Here is a 19,367-nt window from a genome sequence, read left to right on the forward strand (position 1 = left end):
AAAAAAAAAAAAAAAAAAAAAAAAAAAACCCTTCTTGGGATGAAAGCATCAAACCACATAGTGCATAGGACACAATGCAGTTTATTTATCCTGTCATCAAAAAAAAGGGGAGAGATTTGCTTTGCTGGTTAGTAACTAACAGGAACAAACACTATACATGGTGCATTGCAAACAGTACTCAGACAGGAGTGAAGAAAACCCAGTTCACTGGGCATTTCCTTCGCTGTTTACATTAAGGTGCAAGTAGAAAAGTGCAGCGATTCAATGAGAATCTGTGACATGGACGCTGAGTTTCTAGCTAAAACACTTCATGGTCACCATTGTTTTAGGTGTTACTGACACCTGCTGAGAGATCTGAAACTAGCCACTACCATTTAAAGCATAGAACTCTGAATTTTAATGAGACTTGTTTTGAAATCAGTCAATTTCTGCTTATGCTAGGAAATCATTTAGCATGAGCTCTTGAATCAACTGTTTTGGTTTTTTTGGCAAGTGGTCCGGAGGGGAGCTCAATGGGAAATTTCACACCTCCTAATCATCCTTATCAGATGCTAATAATGAAGCAAGGAAATTCCCCAGAGACAGCCACAGCATCCAGGAACAGGGCTGAGCTGAGACAGGAGGAAAATGCTGGATGAGATACATGGAGGAGGAAAGCCAAAACAGCCACAGAGCACAGCGGGAACACGACTGGCACAACACAACAGCAACCTCAGAGTCTGAAATGACAGCAACCAAAGAGACCTGAGAAAAGCAACAAGCCATGGCAGTGGGTGGGGCCGGCCGCTCTCTCCCTTTCTTATCTACCCAGGCTGAAACTTCCAAAAGAAAACAAACAAACAAAAACAAATACAAGGAAGCATCAGTCTGAAAAACTACAAATCAACCTTAAATTATTCAGGGGTTGACCAGGAATCTCCACGTGGTCCAACTCTCTATTCAGGAAACATTTCTATTTTTTTTTCTTATCAGATTACGGAAAAGATTGAAAATAAAGAGAAGACGAGTTCTGGAGATTTCCTATAGATTTTGATTGTCCACAAAAACCCTCTCTCTCAGGCTCACAGATCCCTGATCCTTGGTCACACCAACCAAGAATTCCGAAGTACAATCCAGCTTCTTGTAGCTTTCCCTTTATTTGCAAATGAAGAGAAAAAAGGTAAAAGGTAGGAGTTCTATTTCCTGTCTCTCTTTTCATATTGTCTAAAATGCTAGCACTCTGACAAAGAATGCTGGAAGCTGCAGTGGAAGCCCTCTAGCTGATCGGCCTGCGTGCTGTTCTCTCGGCTTTTCCGTGGGGAAGGAGCTGAAGCCAGGCAGCATGCAAAGTGTGAGGAAGCGGAGCTATGCGTGGCGTGGCCGAGCCACAGCACTACACCCTCCACACCCATGTTTCTAAAGCCAAGGCAGAAGCAGGAAGTCCAGAATGGCCTGTCAAAGCAGCTGCCCATTACACTCTCACAGCAGTGGAAACAAGGCCTGAGGGTCCTGGGGCCCTGAGCCGTGCTCCTTGCTGTGGACAGTTACCTGATGCTGTGGTGTCAGAGAGGGTTCCTGCGTCCAGAGAGGAAGAGCTGGGTGCCTGGCCGGACAGTCCCAGGCTCTGCAGGCCCAGGGCACTGCTGCTGCTGCCTGGGAAACAAGTGGAGAGTGAGCACAACATCCCCTCCAGGTCCCATCCACAGCGCTGCTTTGGCCACCTGCTACCCTCAAGAGTCTCCAAATACCAGCATGTGACCTCCTCTAGCCTACAGGAAGTTAGCCAACAGCCACTGCTGTCCACCCACCAAGTTCAGTTACAGAGATGGTGGAATGCTTCCTTCAGCTCAGGCAGGACACAGGCTGGAGGAATCTAAGATTCAAGAGGAAATAACCCAAACTGGCAGAAACTATGAGATTGGCACTCAGACTCCAATTCCCACCACATCCCTCTCACTCTCCACCTGTATCTCTGAACAGCTCTCACCCAGATCAACCTCTCCCCAAATCTGGGGACAAGCTAAGTCAGCTGGAATCAGTAACTGCCAAACCCTCTTTTCCTGTGCAAGGCCAATGGGCAGCTTTGCTCCTGGCATGGCCTTCTACCTTGTTGGTCCTGCTGCAGGCTCAGGGCAATGGCTAGTTCAACCATGGTCTCGTCATCTGCATCAGGCGGGATGTCCAGCATTGGGGGGAAGCCCTCTGCGCCTGCCAGCAGGGCCTCCAGGGGAGAGGGGTTGCCATTGTTGACATTTTCAGCTGTCTCCAGGACCATCGACTCAGACTGCAGAGAGAAAGCTCTGTCAGTGTCCCATGGTAAATGGTAACTTCTGGAAGTCCACTGAATAAGAGCTAGAGGAGAGTTTTGAAGCTCCTCCTCCCCTTCTCCTGCTGCCAGAGACTCACCACCATCTCAAAATCTCCATGGTCCACCTCACTCTGTTCCTGGCTTTCCTGACGGATGTGACCACCATTCGGGATCCCTGATGACTGCATTTTCTCATCTGCGTCATCATCGTCATCATCATCCTTGTCTCCTGAGTCAAAGAAACCCCAGTCACCTAAAGGTGCTTGCTTTCCTCCCTTGACAAAAGGTGCGATAAGTCATGTGGCAATAAAAACCCAAGACAAGCTACCAGCTAGCACTCGGCACCACTTTAGCGGGAAAGCTCCAGGGTGCTACGCTTGCCCTGGTTCTCTTGGACCTACAGCATCTGGGAAGATGGAGTTGGCAGTGACAGCCTGTCCCCTACAGAAATAAAATTTTCCAGCTGGTGAGGGCAACAACCTTGGACTCCAAAGGGATTTACATAAAGCAGAGATATCTAAAACCAGTAGGCCCCACAAGCTCCCACTAACTCTCAGGAGACCTTGGATAAGACAGGAAAAATCATATGACTGTGATCTTTATGTTTTGTCTGTCATGGCAGATTAGAATTTATTTCACTACTTTTTTCTAAAACAACTAGGTCAGTGAGATTGTCACACTATGTAATTATTATGAGAAGAACAAGAATTGAAGCATAAAACCATTGACTTGGAAACCAAGGACACCACTGCAGGCCCTGCCTGTGCCTGCTTCTGTGTGAAGGTGAGAAGGCCTTCTAATAAAGAAGTCCAGGTGAGACTCCTAATTGTCAGAAGAGGACAGAGATCTCACCTTCCACTCAATGGATTGTTAAAGCATGTAAATATGTCGGTTAGAAACAAACTATCTCCACTCCAGGTTCTTGCCGGAGAAAAGAGCCACAAACTGCTGCCTAACCCAAAAGCTTAGACAAGATAAATGATATTCAAGGAAGATAGTCTGAAAATCACAAAGTTGTGTACATTCCTCTAGACGTGCACTGTCCCAGCCACATGTGGCTACTGAGCACTTAAAACATGGCTAGTCTACAAGGAGATGTGCCACTAGCGTAAAATACATTCTAGATTCCCAAGATGGTACCAAAACAGGCAAAATATTTCACCACAATTTTTTATATTAACAATATGTTGAAATAACATTTTTAACATACTGGATTAAATAACTGGTAAATCAATTTTACTTTTTAACTCTTTATAATATTGCTATTAGAAAATTTAAAAGTACAGGCTGGGCAGTGGCTCACGTCTGTAATCCCAGCACTTTATGAGGCAGAGGCAGGCGGATCACTTGAGGTTAGGAGTTCAAGACCAGCTTGGCCAACATGGTGAAACCCCATCTCTACTAAAAATACAAAAATTAGCTGGGCACAGTAGCTACTCGGGAGGCTGAGGCATGAGAATTGCTTGATCCTGGAAGGCAGAGGTCGCAGTGAGCCAAGATCAAACCATTGCACTCTAGCCTGGGCCACAGAGTGAGACCCTGTCTCAGAGGAAAAAAACAAAAAAAAATAAAAAAATAAAGAAAATTTAAAAGTACACAGTAACTCAGTATCATCATACCCAGTAAGTCACTGAAAAAAAAAAAAAGTATATAGTGACTTTCATTTGAAATTTACTTCTACATCAAACCAAGTAACCAGAATTATATCATTGTTATTTAGACATCTGTTAGAATTGTTTTTACTGAATTGTAAAATGTTATGCTGTTGACTGTGCCCAAGTGTATCATAAGTGAAATTCCTGTGAAATCTGCCATCCAACTTATTGTAGGTAAGTACACTAAAGATTCTGCCCCTTTGGCAACAAAATGGACATTTCATGAAGAGCTTCTATGCCAAGAAAAGTTATGTTTTTGTTTTGTCTTTGGTCACTGTGATTTTATTTTTGCTATGGCTCCTAGGAAGCTTTCAGCCAAATATAAGGCCCTCCCCTAACAACCATGCAGGACCTTGTGATACGGATTTTCTGTATCTTGATTTTACCATGGTATTTTTACTTTCCCATGGCCTTGGATCTTTATTTTTATTCTATTTACTATATAAATTTTGATGTGCCACCTTAAATTCCTTATGGGGCAAGGTAGGATTAGAAAAAGAAAAACATGTAAACAAAAGTCTCCAGGACCCTGGTCAACATAAGCAGGATGTCTAATGCTACTGTACCTCCCTCTCTCCCCTTCTCCCAAATACAGGCTCAAGCCTAAACCCAGACCTCACATTACCCATTGGAGTGTTGCTTCGAGGGGAAGAGGGTAAAGTCACATGTCTCCGTTTGTTCCTGGGCCTTAGGACTCGAATGAGAGCTTGTTTACAAGAGAAGCTCACAGCAGGATCCTGAAGTTCAAAAGAAAACTGTCATGCTTTGGTTTCATATTATTCATGAAACTCTCTATAGAACACTTTCCTTTCTTGGCCACTCACTCACACGCATGTGGAATACCTCACTACTCTCACCTGCAACCCAGCTGACCAAGTTTAGCAGGTTAAGTTAATCCCATCTTCCTGATCTGGCACACACAAAAGCCATTCACTAACTTCCTGTCTCTCAGTTCCTGGTGATATAAACTGGCAGGTCATTTGCTCCTGAAGCCACTTTGGCTCCGTACAAATGTTTTTGTCTTTTTATCAGATGAACAGGCCCCTAGTGCGCATCTTAGCTCTGTGCTGAAATCAGTAGTTTTAACATTTTGCTTCTGTGAGAGGGTCACTGGAAATAGAAATCTTGATGTGCTACATTCATTCATTCCCTCATTCAAGTCACAATTCAGTGAGTTACCTAGCACTTACTACGTAGCAAGCAACTAGTCTCTGGTGATTCAGCACTGAACAAGAAAGACAAAGCCCGTCCCCTTTCCAAATTGTTCTCTTCCATGGAGTAAGATCTTAAAGCTTTTATAGATATTTGAAACTTAATTCCCTTCAGCTTCCTTTAAATCTATTTTATTTCATTAGTTTAGTAAACTAAAAACAATTTTCCAGACATTCCCTGGCTGCTGAGCGCTATCTGGGATCATGATGCTACGTACAGGGCACAAGAGCATCTGCATGTAGATCTTGGAAGCTGTGTTGATACAATCCAGCTCACAGGTACAGTAGCCATGGATGATGTCCACCAGAGCATTGACAGTTGCTTCAATATGAGTTAGGCCTAAAGGGGGAGACAAACATTATTTGAATATCTGGAGGAAAAAACTCTTAACTACTTGAGAGTCTGAGACAAAAGTGTAACTTTTTGTATCTCCACATAAAAGGTCATGGAAACAAAATAAAAAAACACTCACACACATACACACAGTAGCCTGAAAGTATTACTTGTGATTTGTTTCATTAACAGTTTCCTTATTTCCCAAATTGTTCTCAAAAGCCTTTCCAGATATCTTGAGTCACAGAAATAAGTAGCTGTCCACACCCTCTGGATATCAAAAGATAAGGCAAAGAAATACGAAGAGGAAGGCAGATACTAAATGTCCCCTACTAACCCCCAGCCTCAGGTGATGACAAAACATAACCTTGACATGCCTTCTAGGTTTACCACCCACGTGTCCTCCAAACATAAATGAGCACCAGGATCATCCTACCTCTCTGTATTACTATTCAGACTCACCCTTCCACCTGAATTTTCAATAGTGTAAGAAGTTAGAGACCAAATAGCTTAGACATAGAACAGATACTTTTGCCTTTTGAGCTGGCTTTAAATCAAGTTTTCAAAGATTTTTTAAAACAATTATAAGCCACTGAGGACACACACACACACAGTGCCTCTTTATGTAAAATATTCAACCCCAATGAAAAGATATGGTACAAGAAAATGCCACTCTGCTACACTGGTAAATTCCTGTCTCAGGAACATTGCATTTCTCTCACAGACTTCTACTCCCCAGTTATGAATTCTGGAAGAAACGGATTACGAAGAATGAAGGCTAATGGCTAAGGGTCATAGCTGTTCAAAGACAGACCTTACTTCAGGCTTCATTACCAAGATTCAAGTAGCTCTTTTAACATACCTGGAAGGCAGGCAGGTGCCAAGAAGGCATTCTTCGGTTTGGATGCATGGAGTTTCCAGAAGTGGTTCACAAGCTGGGTGATGAAACTACAGCAATCTCCTTCCAACTGCTTCTGCGGTTCTTTCCCCTCATCCATTCCTTCTAACCAAGAGAAAGAAAATTATCAACGATGGTAAATCTGAGATGGAATTTAATTTGTTTTAAGGTTAACTCAGGTCAAGGAAGCTTGCCTGGGGAGGGAGTTTCAAGTGGGGCCCCAATCAATATGCCAACTATCCCTAGATTCCAGCAGGCACATCTAGGAAAAAAACAGTCTGGGAAAGGAATATCGCAGAAAACATTGTATGTTAGAATTAAGTCGAAGGGGGAGCATTTAGGATGTTTACAGCAGATTCAAAGATCTCAGTTCCAACTGTTCAACTTCTAAACCCTAGAAGAACATCTGAACATTCTAGAGATTTCTCTAGAATAATTCTGGGATTATAGTATTTAAAGGAGGAACAGGATGATGATAGCATATGGGAGCATGTAAATAACAGAGAATTCTAAAGGCAGCAATTAGACAATGACAAAACAGGTTTGCTACCCAGGCAACATAAGAAGAGATGAGGAAACAGCACTAAGCACTGAGAAAGCTGCTACACATATTAACAACACTGACAAAAGAACAGCATGAAAACGAAAGATAAGCCACAGCTGCTTTAAAGTGACCAAGGCCCAACCAAGCTTAGCTTTACCCCAAAGCTCCTAAGAGGTCATAACTTCAAAGACAGATTATATCTGATGTCTAGAACATAAGTGATCTCAAGAATAATCAAAAGGATAATCACTGGAAAAAGAATGTGTTTAAAATGGTGCAATCTCAATGACAAAAGGCCCTACCAGGTATAAAGACTAGGAAGCAAAATCCCTGTCTCTGAGCATGCAGTCAGTCAGAGGCCAGTAAGAACAGTAAGAATGAGAGAGTAAATCAGTGTATGAAGCAGATCTCAGGATCACAGCCAGAGGCCAAGTTCACCTGTTTCCGTCTGGGGCAGCTTTGACTCCGTAAAGTGGACAAGGTTGTTGGGGCGCATGATGGCAATGGAGCGAGCTGTGATCACTAGCCTCTGGAACACCTCGGGGTCCAAATCCTTCCCTTCTTTGCTGGATGTGTTGAGACACTGCACAGCTTTGCTGAGCAAGGCCTGATCCTATAGAACAACAGGGCAACAAAGGGTCAGCCATAAGCAAGGGCTGGGTACGAAAGCAAAAAGGAGAGAAAAGCTGGCAGATCGTCAGGATTATTACCTCCTCTCAAGAGAACAGGCCAATGACCACCAACCACCTACAAAAAAATCTTCAAAGCAGCCCCATATAAAGTTTCCTAATACATAAAATATTAATGTCATTAAAAAATAAAAACTGTGCATTATCAAAGTCTGATGGGAAAATTCGAATCTACTCAGTTCTCCAGACTGCCAGATTTCTTTCTACTACAGTAGAAGAGTCATTTCTTAGCAAAATCGTATTACCCAGGGACTACAATCCAAAATTGCCTTTCCTTGAGAGGCTCAGCAATTTAAACTCATACTTCTCAGTTCCCTGGGTTGGAGGTACAGAAGCTAACCAAAGCTCTGGGCTGATGGCTTCTCTCAGAGCCCTTCTTCTTCAGGGGTCTGAACTGTCATCTTTTCGATCTATAGAAATTAGCCCAATTTGTCTCCTTTGGCAACGCCTTTCTTTCACAGGTGACATCCTCTTTCCCCAGATTTTCCCTTCAGAGGCACTGTAACCACTATTCAACACCTGTCTCACCAACAAGTGTAATACGTCTCTCGTGCTGTGCCACGGCTGAAACACTAGCAGTCTATCTCCTGAGGGACTCCCTCACCTCACCCTTTCCAGTGAGAAGGCTACTCACACTCAATGTCCTTCCCTCTCTTCCTTTCTTTTTTTTTTTTTTTTTTTTTGAGATAGGGTCTCACTCTGTCACCAGGCTGGAGTGCAATGGTGTGATCTCAGCTCACTGCAACCTCCACCTCCCGGGTTCAAGCTCCACCTCCTGGATTCTCTTGCCTCAGCCTCCCGAGTAGCTGGGATTACAGGCACACGCCACCACGCCCAGCTAATTTCTGTATTTTCAGTAGAGACGGGGTTTCACCATGTTGGCCAGGATGATCTCGATCTCCTGACCTCGTGATCCGCCCGCCTGCGCCTCCCAAAGTGCTGGGATTACAGGCGTGAGTCACCGCACCCGGCCCCCTCCCTCTCTTAAGTCCTGCTGATCCTGTTAGAGTGACAGAAAAATATGTACAAACCAGGGGCCCAGTTGCTGGCTTATCCTCAGTTTTGAGTGGCACTTGTGAATTTCTCAGGAGAAACTCTAGACAATGTGGGTGTAATCTGAATGCTATCCTCTACCTTTCTTTGCTGTGCTGTTGCGTTACCGTGAAAAGCTAATTTATTTGATTCCCTGTTAGCAATGCAATTTCCTTTCCTACACAGGCATCCCTGAGAGAGAACGGTTACCTTGTGGCTGTGGTAGGCCGAGCGGCTGGTGTGCAGGCTGGCCAGAAGGCTCTTGGATTGCTGCTGGACGCTGGCAGGTGCCGGCAGGGACAGCAGCAAAGTGGCCAGCTCCTGAGCGGCATTCTTGTTTCTCTCCTGAAGCAAAAGACAGCAGGGTTATCACTAGTCCCACCAACTTAAGGCAGAATGAACTATCTACACTCTGCCTGCCACTTCCCTCCTTCTAGGCCACCAGGGCTAGGTTATGCTCCATGGACTGCAAAGAGAAAAAAATAAAAAGTTTCAGAAATTATAATCCTCCTTACTAGCAGGTGAAGAAATGGAATCCAACCTCGTGATTCCCAGAACAGTATTCTTGTACCAGCACGCATCCTATTCTATGACACACGCTCAATATGGGCCCCATAAGTAGGGCATAAGGCCTTAGCTGAAGACTTCTCTGGTGCTTCTTAGTAAATCAAGATTATGCTACTATAAATGTTCTTTAGCTGCGAGGCATCAGGGCCTCAGACAACTCCACTGACTTCCTGCCTCTTCAGGGAGCTTCCATGTGCTTTGAAAAAGTGACTTGCCTTCTCGATGATTGGGCCAACAGCAAAGCAGCTTTCCAGGGCTTCTAAAGAACTCACAACCAGCCTGGGGAGACAGAAAACCTGGCTTGAGTACAACACCATTCTCTCTGCCTTGCGCTTTAGCCTAAGCAAACTATAGACAGGAGGACCTTGGGGACAGCTAATGAATGCCAAATACAAAATCAAAGCACAATAAGACCTGCCACAGGCACCATGCATATCGTTTCCTATGTTACAGGCCAGGAGAAACCTGGCTCCTGCTCGGAGATCAACCTGAGGCCATGTTCATAATCCATAACTCAAAGACAGGGCTTTTCTTCCTCAAAGAGGATAAATGTGCTTCCTTCTGCTGCCTGTGGCAGGGATCACTGAGATGGGCTTAACAGTCTTGATGCAATGGGACCCGAAGCTCAGGTGCCCAGAGATCAGTGGGCAAAAGGATACACAAAGGGAAAGGTAAAACCATCTTCTTATACTGGGAAGTTTAAAGTTATATATGCACAAAGGCATTTCCTATGAGTCTCTAAGTATGGGGGAGAGAACAAACTATTTTTCAGATGCATGCCAACTGCCAACATTCAAGGGGTAATACAAAGCATCTTTAGAAAACTGATTTCCCCTTAGGGAAGAAACGGGAAACCCAACTATTACTATTAAAGGATACCAAGTAACATGTTTCCCAGGGTTTACTCCTTTGAGTTTAATGTGTCATAGTAAAAAGAACAACATCCTGACAGCTGAAGCTCTGGACAGAGAAAAGAAAAATATTCAGAAGGTAGCTGGAAAGAAAGGGGTTAAGGGGTAGAGGAAGGCAATAAAGAACAAGGGAAGAGGAAACTGAGGCATAAAGCAAATTTAGACAGAACAAGCTCTCTAGTGGTTTATCAGATGGTAGGACTTTGCTGTTAATCCCTCTACCCCGAACCCCCTTTTCATCCACTTAGAGAGGGAGCAGAGAGGACTCGGGTAAGGAAGAGAGTTGAGAGAGTCTCTGACAAGAGAGTCTCTGACACAGCCAACATCAAGTGTGCACTTACGATCCTCCGTATACTACATTTTTACACATGGACAGCTCTGTAGCCATGCAATGACCAGAACAGAAAGAAGCAGGAGGACTCTTCAGCAGAAGCAGAATCAATGCAAAGCCACACCATTGGTTACACTGCTCTCTGACACACACTCACTCGTGCAGAGAAAAGAAAGAGGGCATACTAACCGGTCCAGCTTGGTTAGGGACTCAGTTTCAGAACTTGGGGGAGAAGCAAAGAAAAAAAAAAAAAAGGAAAAAAATGTGAAGCTCAGAGAAACCTGGAAACACATCCTAAGCAAATCATGTATGGATAGGGTGTTGGGGAAAAAAGAAAGAGAAAGGGAGGGAGGGAGGAGGCTGCTGGTGGGAGGCAGTGATTCCAAGCAATGCTATTCTTGTGACTTACAATGTAAGAAACTCATAATCTTACATCATGAACTATAATATTTCATCTACCATGGCAAACCAGCAGCTACCTAGCACAAAGAAGCCAAGCACAATGCTTTAGAATGCCACTGTAGGGAGACCTAAGGAAACTCTGGACTCTGCTATAAGAGGCAGCAGTCAGCCTCTCTTGCTGGCAATGTTATTACCACAGAAGTAGCTACTGCAGAGAAAGATGATGAGAAGATGATGAGATCAGAATGGAAGGGAGGGTGTTTTCCTATCACTTCAGCAAGCCTGGATCCTAATCTAGAATACTGGCTTAAGCATCGTCTAGCCTATGGCCTCTAAAGGGTACCTAAGCATTAAGAGAAGGGACAGAACTTCTGCCCAGGGAGAGACTCTGGTGTCAGATGACTGAGCACATTTTTCAGGCTTTGTCTGCACACTAAAGAGACACTGAATGTGGGTGAGTTGTGTGAAAACTTTAAAAAATTCCAGGCTAGCTTTGAGAAGGTTATTAGAAGCTGGCTCGCTCAAGACACAGGAAAGTTCTGCAGTGAAAGTGGGGAATGTAAAAACTGGAGCCAACCCCTGCCAGAACTGGTACCTCTCCAGGACAGTTCCACTGGTCGTAGTGGGCGCAGCTGAGTCGCTATCTCCAGTGCCGTTGCTCTGGTTCAGGTTTGAAGGGCAGATGTTACTGACAGAGGCAGAAGGGAATTCCTCTGGGGGCTCATCAGGCCAGCCAAACTGTTCCTTAGTCTTGCCATAAATTTTTACAGCGTCTATCATGGTGACACCTGCTGGATCCACCGAGGCCCCTACTGCAATAAGAGAGGTCTTTAGGAAGCACATTCTCTAAAGGGCCACCCCTCCAAAGCAAAGACCAGAACAGTTGGAACAAAGAAGTAAATCACATCAATTTTATAGACATAGAGAAACTTTATCTTCCGAGATATTCACAGCACTTTAGTCGTGTATAGACGCTGAAAACATGTGGAAAAAGTTCCATGGACCAAAAACCAATTGCTTCTCCCACTCACTAGAGTCCCTATCCATCACTGTAAGGGTCCTCTTCTGCTTCATAATACTTGTATCCCCTACCCCTCACTCCCAGGGGTCTCTACACACTTTCTTTGTTCAAAGTACAGATCAAGATCATTCACACTAACAACAACAATTTCCAAGAGAAAGAGTATCAGACAGTGGCCAATAAATGACAGAGAAATGCAGTCTTAAGGCTCAAAGATTTGCACTCTGAGGGTTTAGTTTTCAATGGCATAGCAAGCCATCACTAACCATCTCTCAGCCATGTGTGACCTGAGGTCTTCCTTTGTGCTTTAAGAAAGCCTTCCAATTTCACGTCAATCTGCCTCTCTCAGCCTAAACACAGAAGCTGCCCCATTAGTGAGGTGGACACAACATTACAGAAATGAATACTTCACAGAGTGCAGCCCTATCTTTACTGCTCCCATGCTCCGGTGTACTCCTTTCCTGTCACCCTGCCTCCTAAGCTCAAAGTTTCCTGAGAGAAGGACAGGAAAATCAGTAGAGTAGACAGATCCCAGAATACTGGAGAGCCACAGACCAGTGGCACCCAATTTAGCAGTCACAATGAGGACAGCGACTGCGCCAGGGGTTGGTGACTCACTGAAGAGGTTCAGCTTCTTATCAGCCTGCAGGGCTTCTTCTCTGGTAAAGGGGAAGTCAAACCAGCGTGAGCGACTCAGGTTGAGCTGCATAGTTCTGCCGAAGATCTCGATATACGATGGGGCCCGTTCTATTGCTTGAGTCCCAATCTGGATCCGCATGCCTGTCATCACCATAGTGCTATTGTTGTTACTAATCTCAATGGTGAAGCCTCCAGGCTGTGGGGAGACAAGGCACACATCAGGAAACTAAAAGAAGTTCTTAAATTCAAACTAGGAGTCCTTCTCTGACATTGTCTCAACATGTGAAGCTCATTAAATCTTATCCTTTCAACTCCCTGGTAATGACCTCCTTGTTTCTAAAAATGAGAAAATAGGGGAGGAGAACAGATTCTTTTCAATGTCAGGCTTCCTCCCGCTCAGCATTAACAATCTCTTTGGTGTCGTCTACACAGTAACCTGCTGGTATTGGTGGAAACCTAACCTGCAGACATCCTTTGGCAAGTGAGTGAGAATATCCATTTTTCTAAGGAATCATTTAACTAGAATCGAGAGTTGTGACTATGAATATATACTCTATGCTTGCATTCTAAAAGGAGATGTGTTCTCAAACCACATTGTTTATGAGTCCTTTTACCCAGGAATTGATCCCAGCCCAGTGCAATTCTTACCTTGGTGTTGGCCACATACATGCCAGTGGAATTCAGCCGGTGTTTTATCTGTTGTGCATTGTAGACCTGGAGGAGGTCATTACCACCAAACTCCACATCTGTCAGCTGCTGGTTGTGTTCAAAAAAGTCAATGGGGAAAGTCACCTGGCTAGACGTGCGGGTTGCTGCAGAGAATGGTACCAGATTACCAGAGAGTCTCGACCACCTCTGCCTCAATGCCATCGGCAAAGACTCCTCCCAGACAGAACCCACATTCACACTCTCATCTTTCTAAGCAAACTCTGGATTAGAACACTTGCATCAGCATGATACCTACATGTGGTTAGCTCTCCAATGGTTGTTATCCCTAACTACAACATGTCCTAGCAATACAAAGAAATCTGGCATTGGTATTGGGTATACAGTTAATAACAATGTAAATAAGAATGTAAATGAATAAACCAGTCTTTCAAACGTAGACTCCAGAGCAAATTTACGGTAATGTGATGATCCCTTTGGATCATGGTAATGGTCTTTGCTTAGCTGGATTCGCTCACTGCTAAACTCAAGCTTTCACTTTCCTAAAGAGTCCTCAGTCAGTCAAGTGCGAGACCACCAGCTCAGAGACCTGTGGTGGGTTCTTCACTACTCAGTGGGAAATTAACCAACTGAAGAGATCTATACTTCAATCAGTTGCAATCTTCAGAAAAGTCATTCTCCCTAAACCTAGAGAGAAAAATCTCTCAAATAAGGTCCAGGACATAACTTGTTACTAGGCACCAAAGAACTGCTGGCCTGAAGCAGGCAGCCAGTGGGTGTTTGCCATTTGGAACTGTGACTCTGCTTTCAGGAAATTAGCCAGCACATACCTCTAACTTTACGAAATGTGCAAGTAGGACAGTCACCATTTCTTCACAGACATTTGCAACAGTCTATTCTGAGTCACTGTCTAGAAGACCACACCATTCCTACTCCCCCACAAGTCTTATGAGAAGAAGCCTTACTGATTGTAGCTGTTTTGCGCTTTCGAACAGGCTTCATGATGCTGATGACACTGCTGGGCTGCAGGGATGGCTGCAGCCAGTAGGAGGTGTTCTCCACGTTGGCCATGTAAATGCGCAGGCTGCCGTCCTCACACAGCAGAATCATTGTTGTCCGTTGCTGCTCATTGCAGGCCGTATGCCTAATGGCAACCATGTCTTGGATCTAGGAGGAGAGGACAAAGGAGGGTCTTAGTTTCCATACCTACAGATCAGCAACCACACAGAAAAAGAGGAGAGATGCAACTGGTTTCACAGTCAGTTGTGGGGCTGTACAGAAGGGTGGCAAAGGAAAGGCATGTAGGAGAAAAAGAACTCTTTCATGGGCCTCCATTGAAAGAGCTGGGGAAGTGAAGTGAATATAAAAGTATAAAAAGAGACCAGGTTCACAGCAAAGTAATCAATGGGAAAATCTGGCACTGACCTTTGCTTTAGCAGGAAGAGTCTTAATCTCCTGGATAAGAAAAGTGTCTGGTTTCACCATGACTACCAGCGGCACCCCTGTAGTTTGCTGGACACAGCACACCAAGCCAGGGTGGTTCATCACCTCAGACCACTGGCAAAGGGCAGGAGACGTCTTACTGCCACCATTGGAACTGCAGACAACAAAACTGGCTATGGTTAGAGTGTCAGTCACCATTTAATAGTTCTTTTCTTGACCTAAAAACCATCCTCTAACTGGCTACATGACTCCAGATCAATATCCTTGGCCAGCAACTCAGGTTATCCACAGGTTAGTTTTATTTCAAGCCATGCACACCTGCTCACACACCCTAATGTGTGTGTCTGGCAGGGCAGCCCTCATTTGGAATCTCCACTGAAACGTTCCATTTCTGAATAACAGGTGGCCCTATGTGCCTAGAGGCTGCCAACAGCATAGGGCCATGGAGCTGCCTAAGGTTAATGATCCACTGTCCTATAAGGATCTTCAAACACAGTGAGTTAGTGTAAGCTGGTATTCATTTTATTACATCCCAAATCATGTAATTCCCAAAGAAAGGCCTGAAAGAAAGTGCTACAATGGGTCATCAATGGCAGATAAGAAACACGGGAAGATATTGTAAGCCTCTTCTTCCTCCTCCCTAAATGAAACTTTCACTCCCTTAACACATCCCTCTATTATCTGCAAACTTGGTGAAAGTCTCTTCCTCCCCCAAATCCAACCAAGCCCCCATTACTGATACATTCTATTTGCTAACAGAGTAAGTTTGCCTCAGGAGAAAAACTTAAAGGGCACTGCGGCAGAATGAGCATCTAAGAAAAACTTAGGTTTCCTTCTCACACTGAAGTCACATTTATAACTAACTGTAGGTTTTCCTTCTGAGTAACAGTGGACCACTAAACTACCTTCGACAACTTGGGATCTACACAGTGGAGGACAAGCCGTGGAGACAACCCAACCTGCCAAGCCCAGATGCTCCTAATTTTAAAGATACCCAGCAGGGAAGACAAAGGTTGGCTGGAGAAAAGTAAGTTTCACAAAACCCAGAACAGATAGCAGTACTTGGGAGTGGGAGTGGAGCTCCCTCGTTAAATGTGAACATTGTGAAAGCTGAACATTAAATGTTCATTCCCACCTTTTGATGTTGATGGGGAAGAGCTGCAACACCTCCAGGGTTGTCCTGCTGATGGTGGCTGCAAATGATTTGCCTTGACAGTAGCTGAAGAACAACATCTGCAATACGTGGGAGTAGTACACGGACACACCACCACCTGCCACCTGGCTGTTACTGTCCTGCTGGCACAAAGACACATATTTGCAGTAACTCCTCATGCTGCCTTGGTTACCAATTTCCAGTTTATGCTGGTTATTAGTTTTCAATCATAATCAGGTGCTCTCATACTCTAAGCATGAGCTCCCTGTTGATAAATCTTACAAAGACCCTGAGAATAATGGAACTGAAGAGATCTATACTTCAATCGGTTCTATTATTCCCAGGGTCTCTGGGAGATCCTAAAGGATAAGAGATTTTGCTATTAGGCAAAACATTAGAAGGAAAAACAAAGAAAAAGAAAAAAAGATCCAGTTAGATGAAGTCCACAGAAAAATTTTATAAAAGAACAAAGAAAAAAGAATAGATAGTTGCTAAATAATTAAATCTGAACTGAAGGAAATAGCAACATGTGCTCTAACCTTCAGGTCCTCATGATTGATTTCCAGCACATTCGTGACATAGAAGGGTCCCTGCTGGGCACTGCTGGCCTCTTCCATGAGCTGAGTATAGATGTACCCAGCCGAAGACATTATAACAATGATGTTCTTTCCCTCCTCGTTGAAAAGGAAAGTAACGTCTCTTATCTTGGAGCTTGGTAGGAGAAAGTAGAAGGTTGGACTCAAGGCATCAACAGACAGGTCATATATCTGCAGGATGGAAGAAAAACTAAATAAGGGAAATCTGTCTCAGTCTCATCCCCCACATATCTTAGTGAATCCAAATAGCTGAAATTGACCAATAACAGGCATTCATTCTCCATTCAATAAAAAATGGTTAGGCACTGGTCCTATAAAGATGAACAGAACACCTTTCACTTTCCTTCATGGAATGAGTAGGGGACAGACATACATACATAAATTCTGTAACAAGTACGGTTATAGGTGTGCCCTTGGTACAGTGAAGTTAGAACCAGAATCAATTCCCTATCGCCTAAAGACAGAAAGCTCCCGCTCAGCCACATAGCAAAAGGCGAAAAAATATGGTTTATTTTTATTTTTAGAGACAGGGTCTTGCTCTATCACCCACATTGGAGTGCAGTGGCATGATCATAGCTCACTGCAGCCTTGAACTAAGCCTCAAGTAATCCTCTACTCAGCCTCCCAAGTACTGGTACTACAGTTGCAAGACATGGCGCCCAGCTGATTTTGTAACTTTTGGGAGAAGCTAACACATAATGAAGATCAGACATTCTAGATTTAAAAGTAGAAAAATTCTAGGACCATATCATCAAAGAACTGTAACTGTACCTTAACAAAGTCCGCAGTGACAATTGCTAACTCGGTCTGTGAACCAGGCAACCACACGGCTTTGATGATGAAGTTCCCCGTTGCCAACTGAGGGTGCAAAACCAAGTGATCCGAAACAGAGCCTGAGCTACCAAAGGTGAGCACATGGCAGTCCTGGACAATGTTTAAGGAACAAAATGGTGAAAAGATGATGTGGGAAAGTAGGTTAATTCATTTCAGACTTCTGATGTTCCTTTTTTTCCCCCTAATATCCCCTGCCTTTAGACAGTATTTAGACTGTCTAGTAATATTCAGGTTTCATGAATCCAAAGGTTATTTCCAATATCAAAGAAATCCCAAAGATCTAGGAAAAATTCAAAGAAAAATTCCTTTTGCATTTCAGTAGGTTTTAAGTTTTAATCTCAACAATAAATAATAAAAAGTAGTTCTGAGAATAGTGGAGAGAAGGTGACTAGAATCCCCAGTTCCAGGTAATCAAACCTAGATGAGGATTTTTACCTTTAGCCCACAAACCGCCAGGTAGTCTTCCTTGCAGGGATTTCCTGTGAGGCTCAACACAGTGAAAGGAACTGGGGCAGAAGCCAAGCGGGTAAGAGTCAATTTCCTTTTGCTGGAATCTGCTTGCTTCAGGAGAGCAGAAAGCTGCAGAACAGTGATCTGCAAAGGAACAATGACCAATTTATTCTTACTCCTAGTCCTCTCAGAGAACTCAAAGCAAGTAACAAAAAATCTTTCAATAAGAGATAATAGGCGGCACATTTTTTTTTTTTTTTATAAGTAAGTCTAGTAGAAAAATCCTCGACCAATATTAGTCTGTATTTCTCCTGGTTAAAAGCCATGTCTTTCATTCTGTCCTTCCAAGTAGGACAGAAGAGATGAGTAACGAAGCCAATTTATAGAGTTACTTCACAAAATAGTTTAGGAATATCTATGTATCACTGTCCTTTTCTAGTATTTTCTATGAAACTGTTTTTTAAATGATTTTAGAATTCTTTTAAAGACTATCCATCTTTTCACTTAAAAGTGAAAACATTAGTGGTGATGGAGAGGCCAGAATACAGAAAAGTGTGAGTTCAGATACCTAGCATTCTTCCAACTTCTACTAGCTCTATAAAACAATACAAATTTATTTGTACCCTTAAGAGAGCTGGGAAGGCAGGGCAGGTCTACATAAGCAACACTGAGTGTTCCTATGAAAACTTTTGTCTCTCCGCTTATGCCTTCCAGAGTGTCCAAATAAGGCAATACTGGGAGCCAAGCTGTCCTAGGTAACTGCTGGTCATTACTTTTTCCTGAGGGCTTGAAGAATACATTTTGAGTGGAAATTTACTAATTACAAACAGTCTGTCCTGGTCATACCAGCTCTAGTTCTAATCAAATTAACTCAGGGTTTAAGTATTTGAAAAGCTCAAGATCTGTCCATAAAGCATTCTTAGAATCCAACGGACTTTTTCCCACAGAGGGCTAACCCGAAAGTGGCCATCAATCTATTTTGCTTAGTATTTAAGACAACATGACCTAAAATAAGTGCACAGGCATTGGAGGACCCACCTTGCCCTTCTCATGGCTGACAGCCAAATGTTGGCGGCGCCCATGGGGAGAGGAGAGCACACACATAGCCACCCGCCTGAGCACATGAGCGCTAATCAGCTGCCGGATGGTCTGGCCCTGGTCGCCACTGTAATTCATCCGCACGTTCTCAAAAGCACCTTCCTGGGAGCCTAAGGTAGGAACCTGGCAAAGAAGAAAGCATAGCCAGTAATGAGGCAAATAAAATCATGTGGATTCACACACTATTCATGCGACTGAGACACTGCACAATTTAGTCATTCAAAAGCAGTGATTTCAACATCCAAACCATGGATGGCTGAGTAAATTTGTTAACGTTATTATCAATCCATTAAGAACAACATAGTAGGCCGGGCACGGTGGCTCATGCCTGTGATCTCAGCACTTTGGGAGGCAGAGGTGGACGGATCATGAGGTCGGGAGTTCGAGACCAGCCTGACCAAAATGGTGAAACCCCATTTCTACTCAAAATACAAAAATTAGCCGGGCATGGTGACACACGCCTGTAATCCCAGCTACTCAGGAGGCTGAGGCAGGAGAATGGCTTGAACCTGGGAAATAAAGCTGAGATCGTGCCACTGCACCCCAGCCTGGGCGACAGAGCAAGGATCCATCTCAAAAAAAAAAATTCATAAGGGAGTGACATTT

General features: G+C 43.9%; 1 protein-coding gene across 1 annotated transcript in view; it reads right to left on the minus strand.

The window, feature by feature from the left end:
- The window catches only part of UBR4 (ubiquitin protein ligase E3 component n-recognin 4), a 144,202-nt gene that overhangs the window by 72,250 nt on the left and 52,585 nt on the right, over positions 1-19,367 (minus strand). Inside the window, exons 40-59 of the mRNA XM_037730827.1 lie at positions 18,702-18,884; positions 17,649-17,807; positions 17,151-17,303; positions 16,323-16,550; positions 15,766-15,923; positions 14,613-14,784; positions 14,153-14,354; positions 13,170-13,333; positions 12,501-12,717; positions 11,457-11,673; positions 9,433-9,496; positions 8,861-8,995; positions 7,368-7,542; positions 6,350-6,490; positions 5,372-5,493; positions 4,568-4,679; positions 2,386-2,516; positions 2,086-2,263; positions 1,455-1,632; positions 1,066-1,132 (exon numbers count right to left, since the gene is read on the minus strand). Of these exons, the coding sequence (XP_037586755.1) occupies positions 1,066-1,132; positions 1,455-1,632; positions 2,086-2,263; positions 2,386-2,516; positions 4,568-4,679; positions 5,372-5,493; positions 6,350-6,490; positions 7,368-7,542; positions 8,861-8,995; positions 9,433-9,496; positions 11,457-11,673; positions 12,501-12,717; positions 13,170-13,333; positions 14,153-14,354; positions 14,613-14,784; positions 15,766-15,923; positions 16,323-16,550; positions 17,151-17,303; positions 17,649-17,807; positions 18,702-18,884 (3,156 nt within the window). The remainder of the gene's footprint in view (positions 1-1,065; positions 1,133-1,454; positions 1,633-2,085; positions 2,264-2,385; positions 2,517-4,567; positions 4,680-5,371; positions 5,494-6,349; positions 6,491-7,367; positions 7,543-8,860; positions 8,996-9,432; positions 9,497-11,456; positions 11,674-12,500; positions 12,718-13,169; positions 13,334-14,152; positions 14,355-14,612; positions 14,785-15,765; positions 15,924-16,322; positions 16,551-17,150; positions 17,304-17,648; positions 17,808-18,701; positions 18,885-19,367) is intronic.

Source organism: Cebus imitator, unplaced genomic scaffold, assembly GCF_001604975.1.
Source record: "Cebus imitator isolate Cc_AM_T3 unplaced genomic scaffold, Cebus_imitator-1.0 Scaffold15, whole genome shotgun sequence".
Lineage (NCBI taxonomy): Eukaryota > Metazoa > Chordata > Mammalia > Primates > Cebidae > Cebus > Cebus imitator.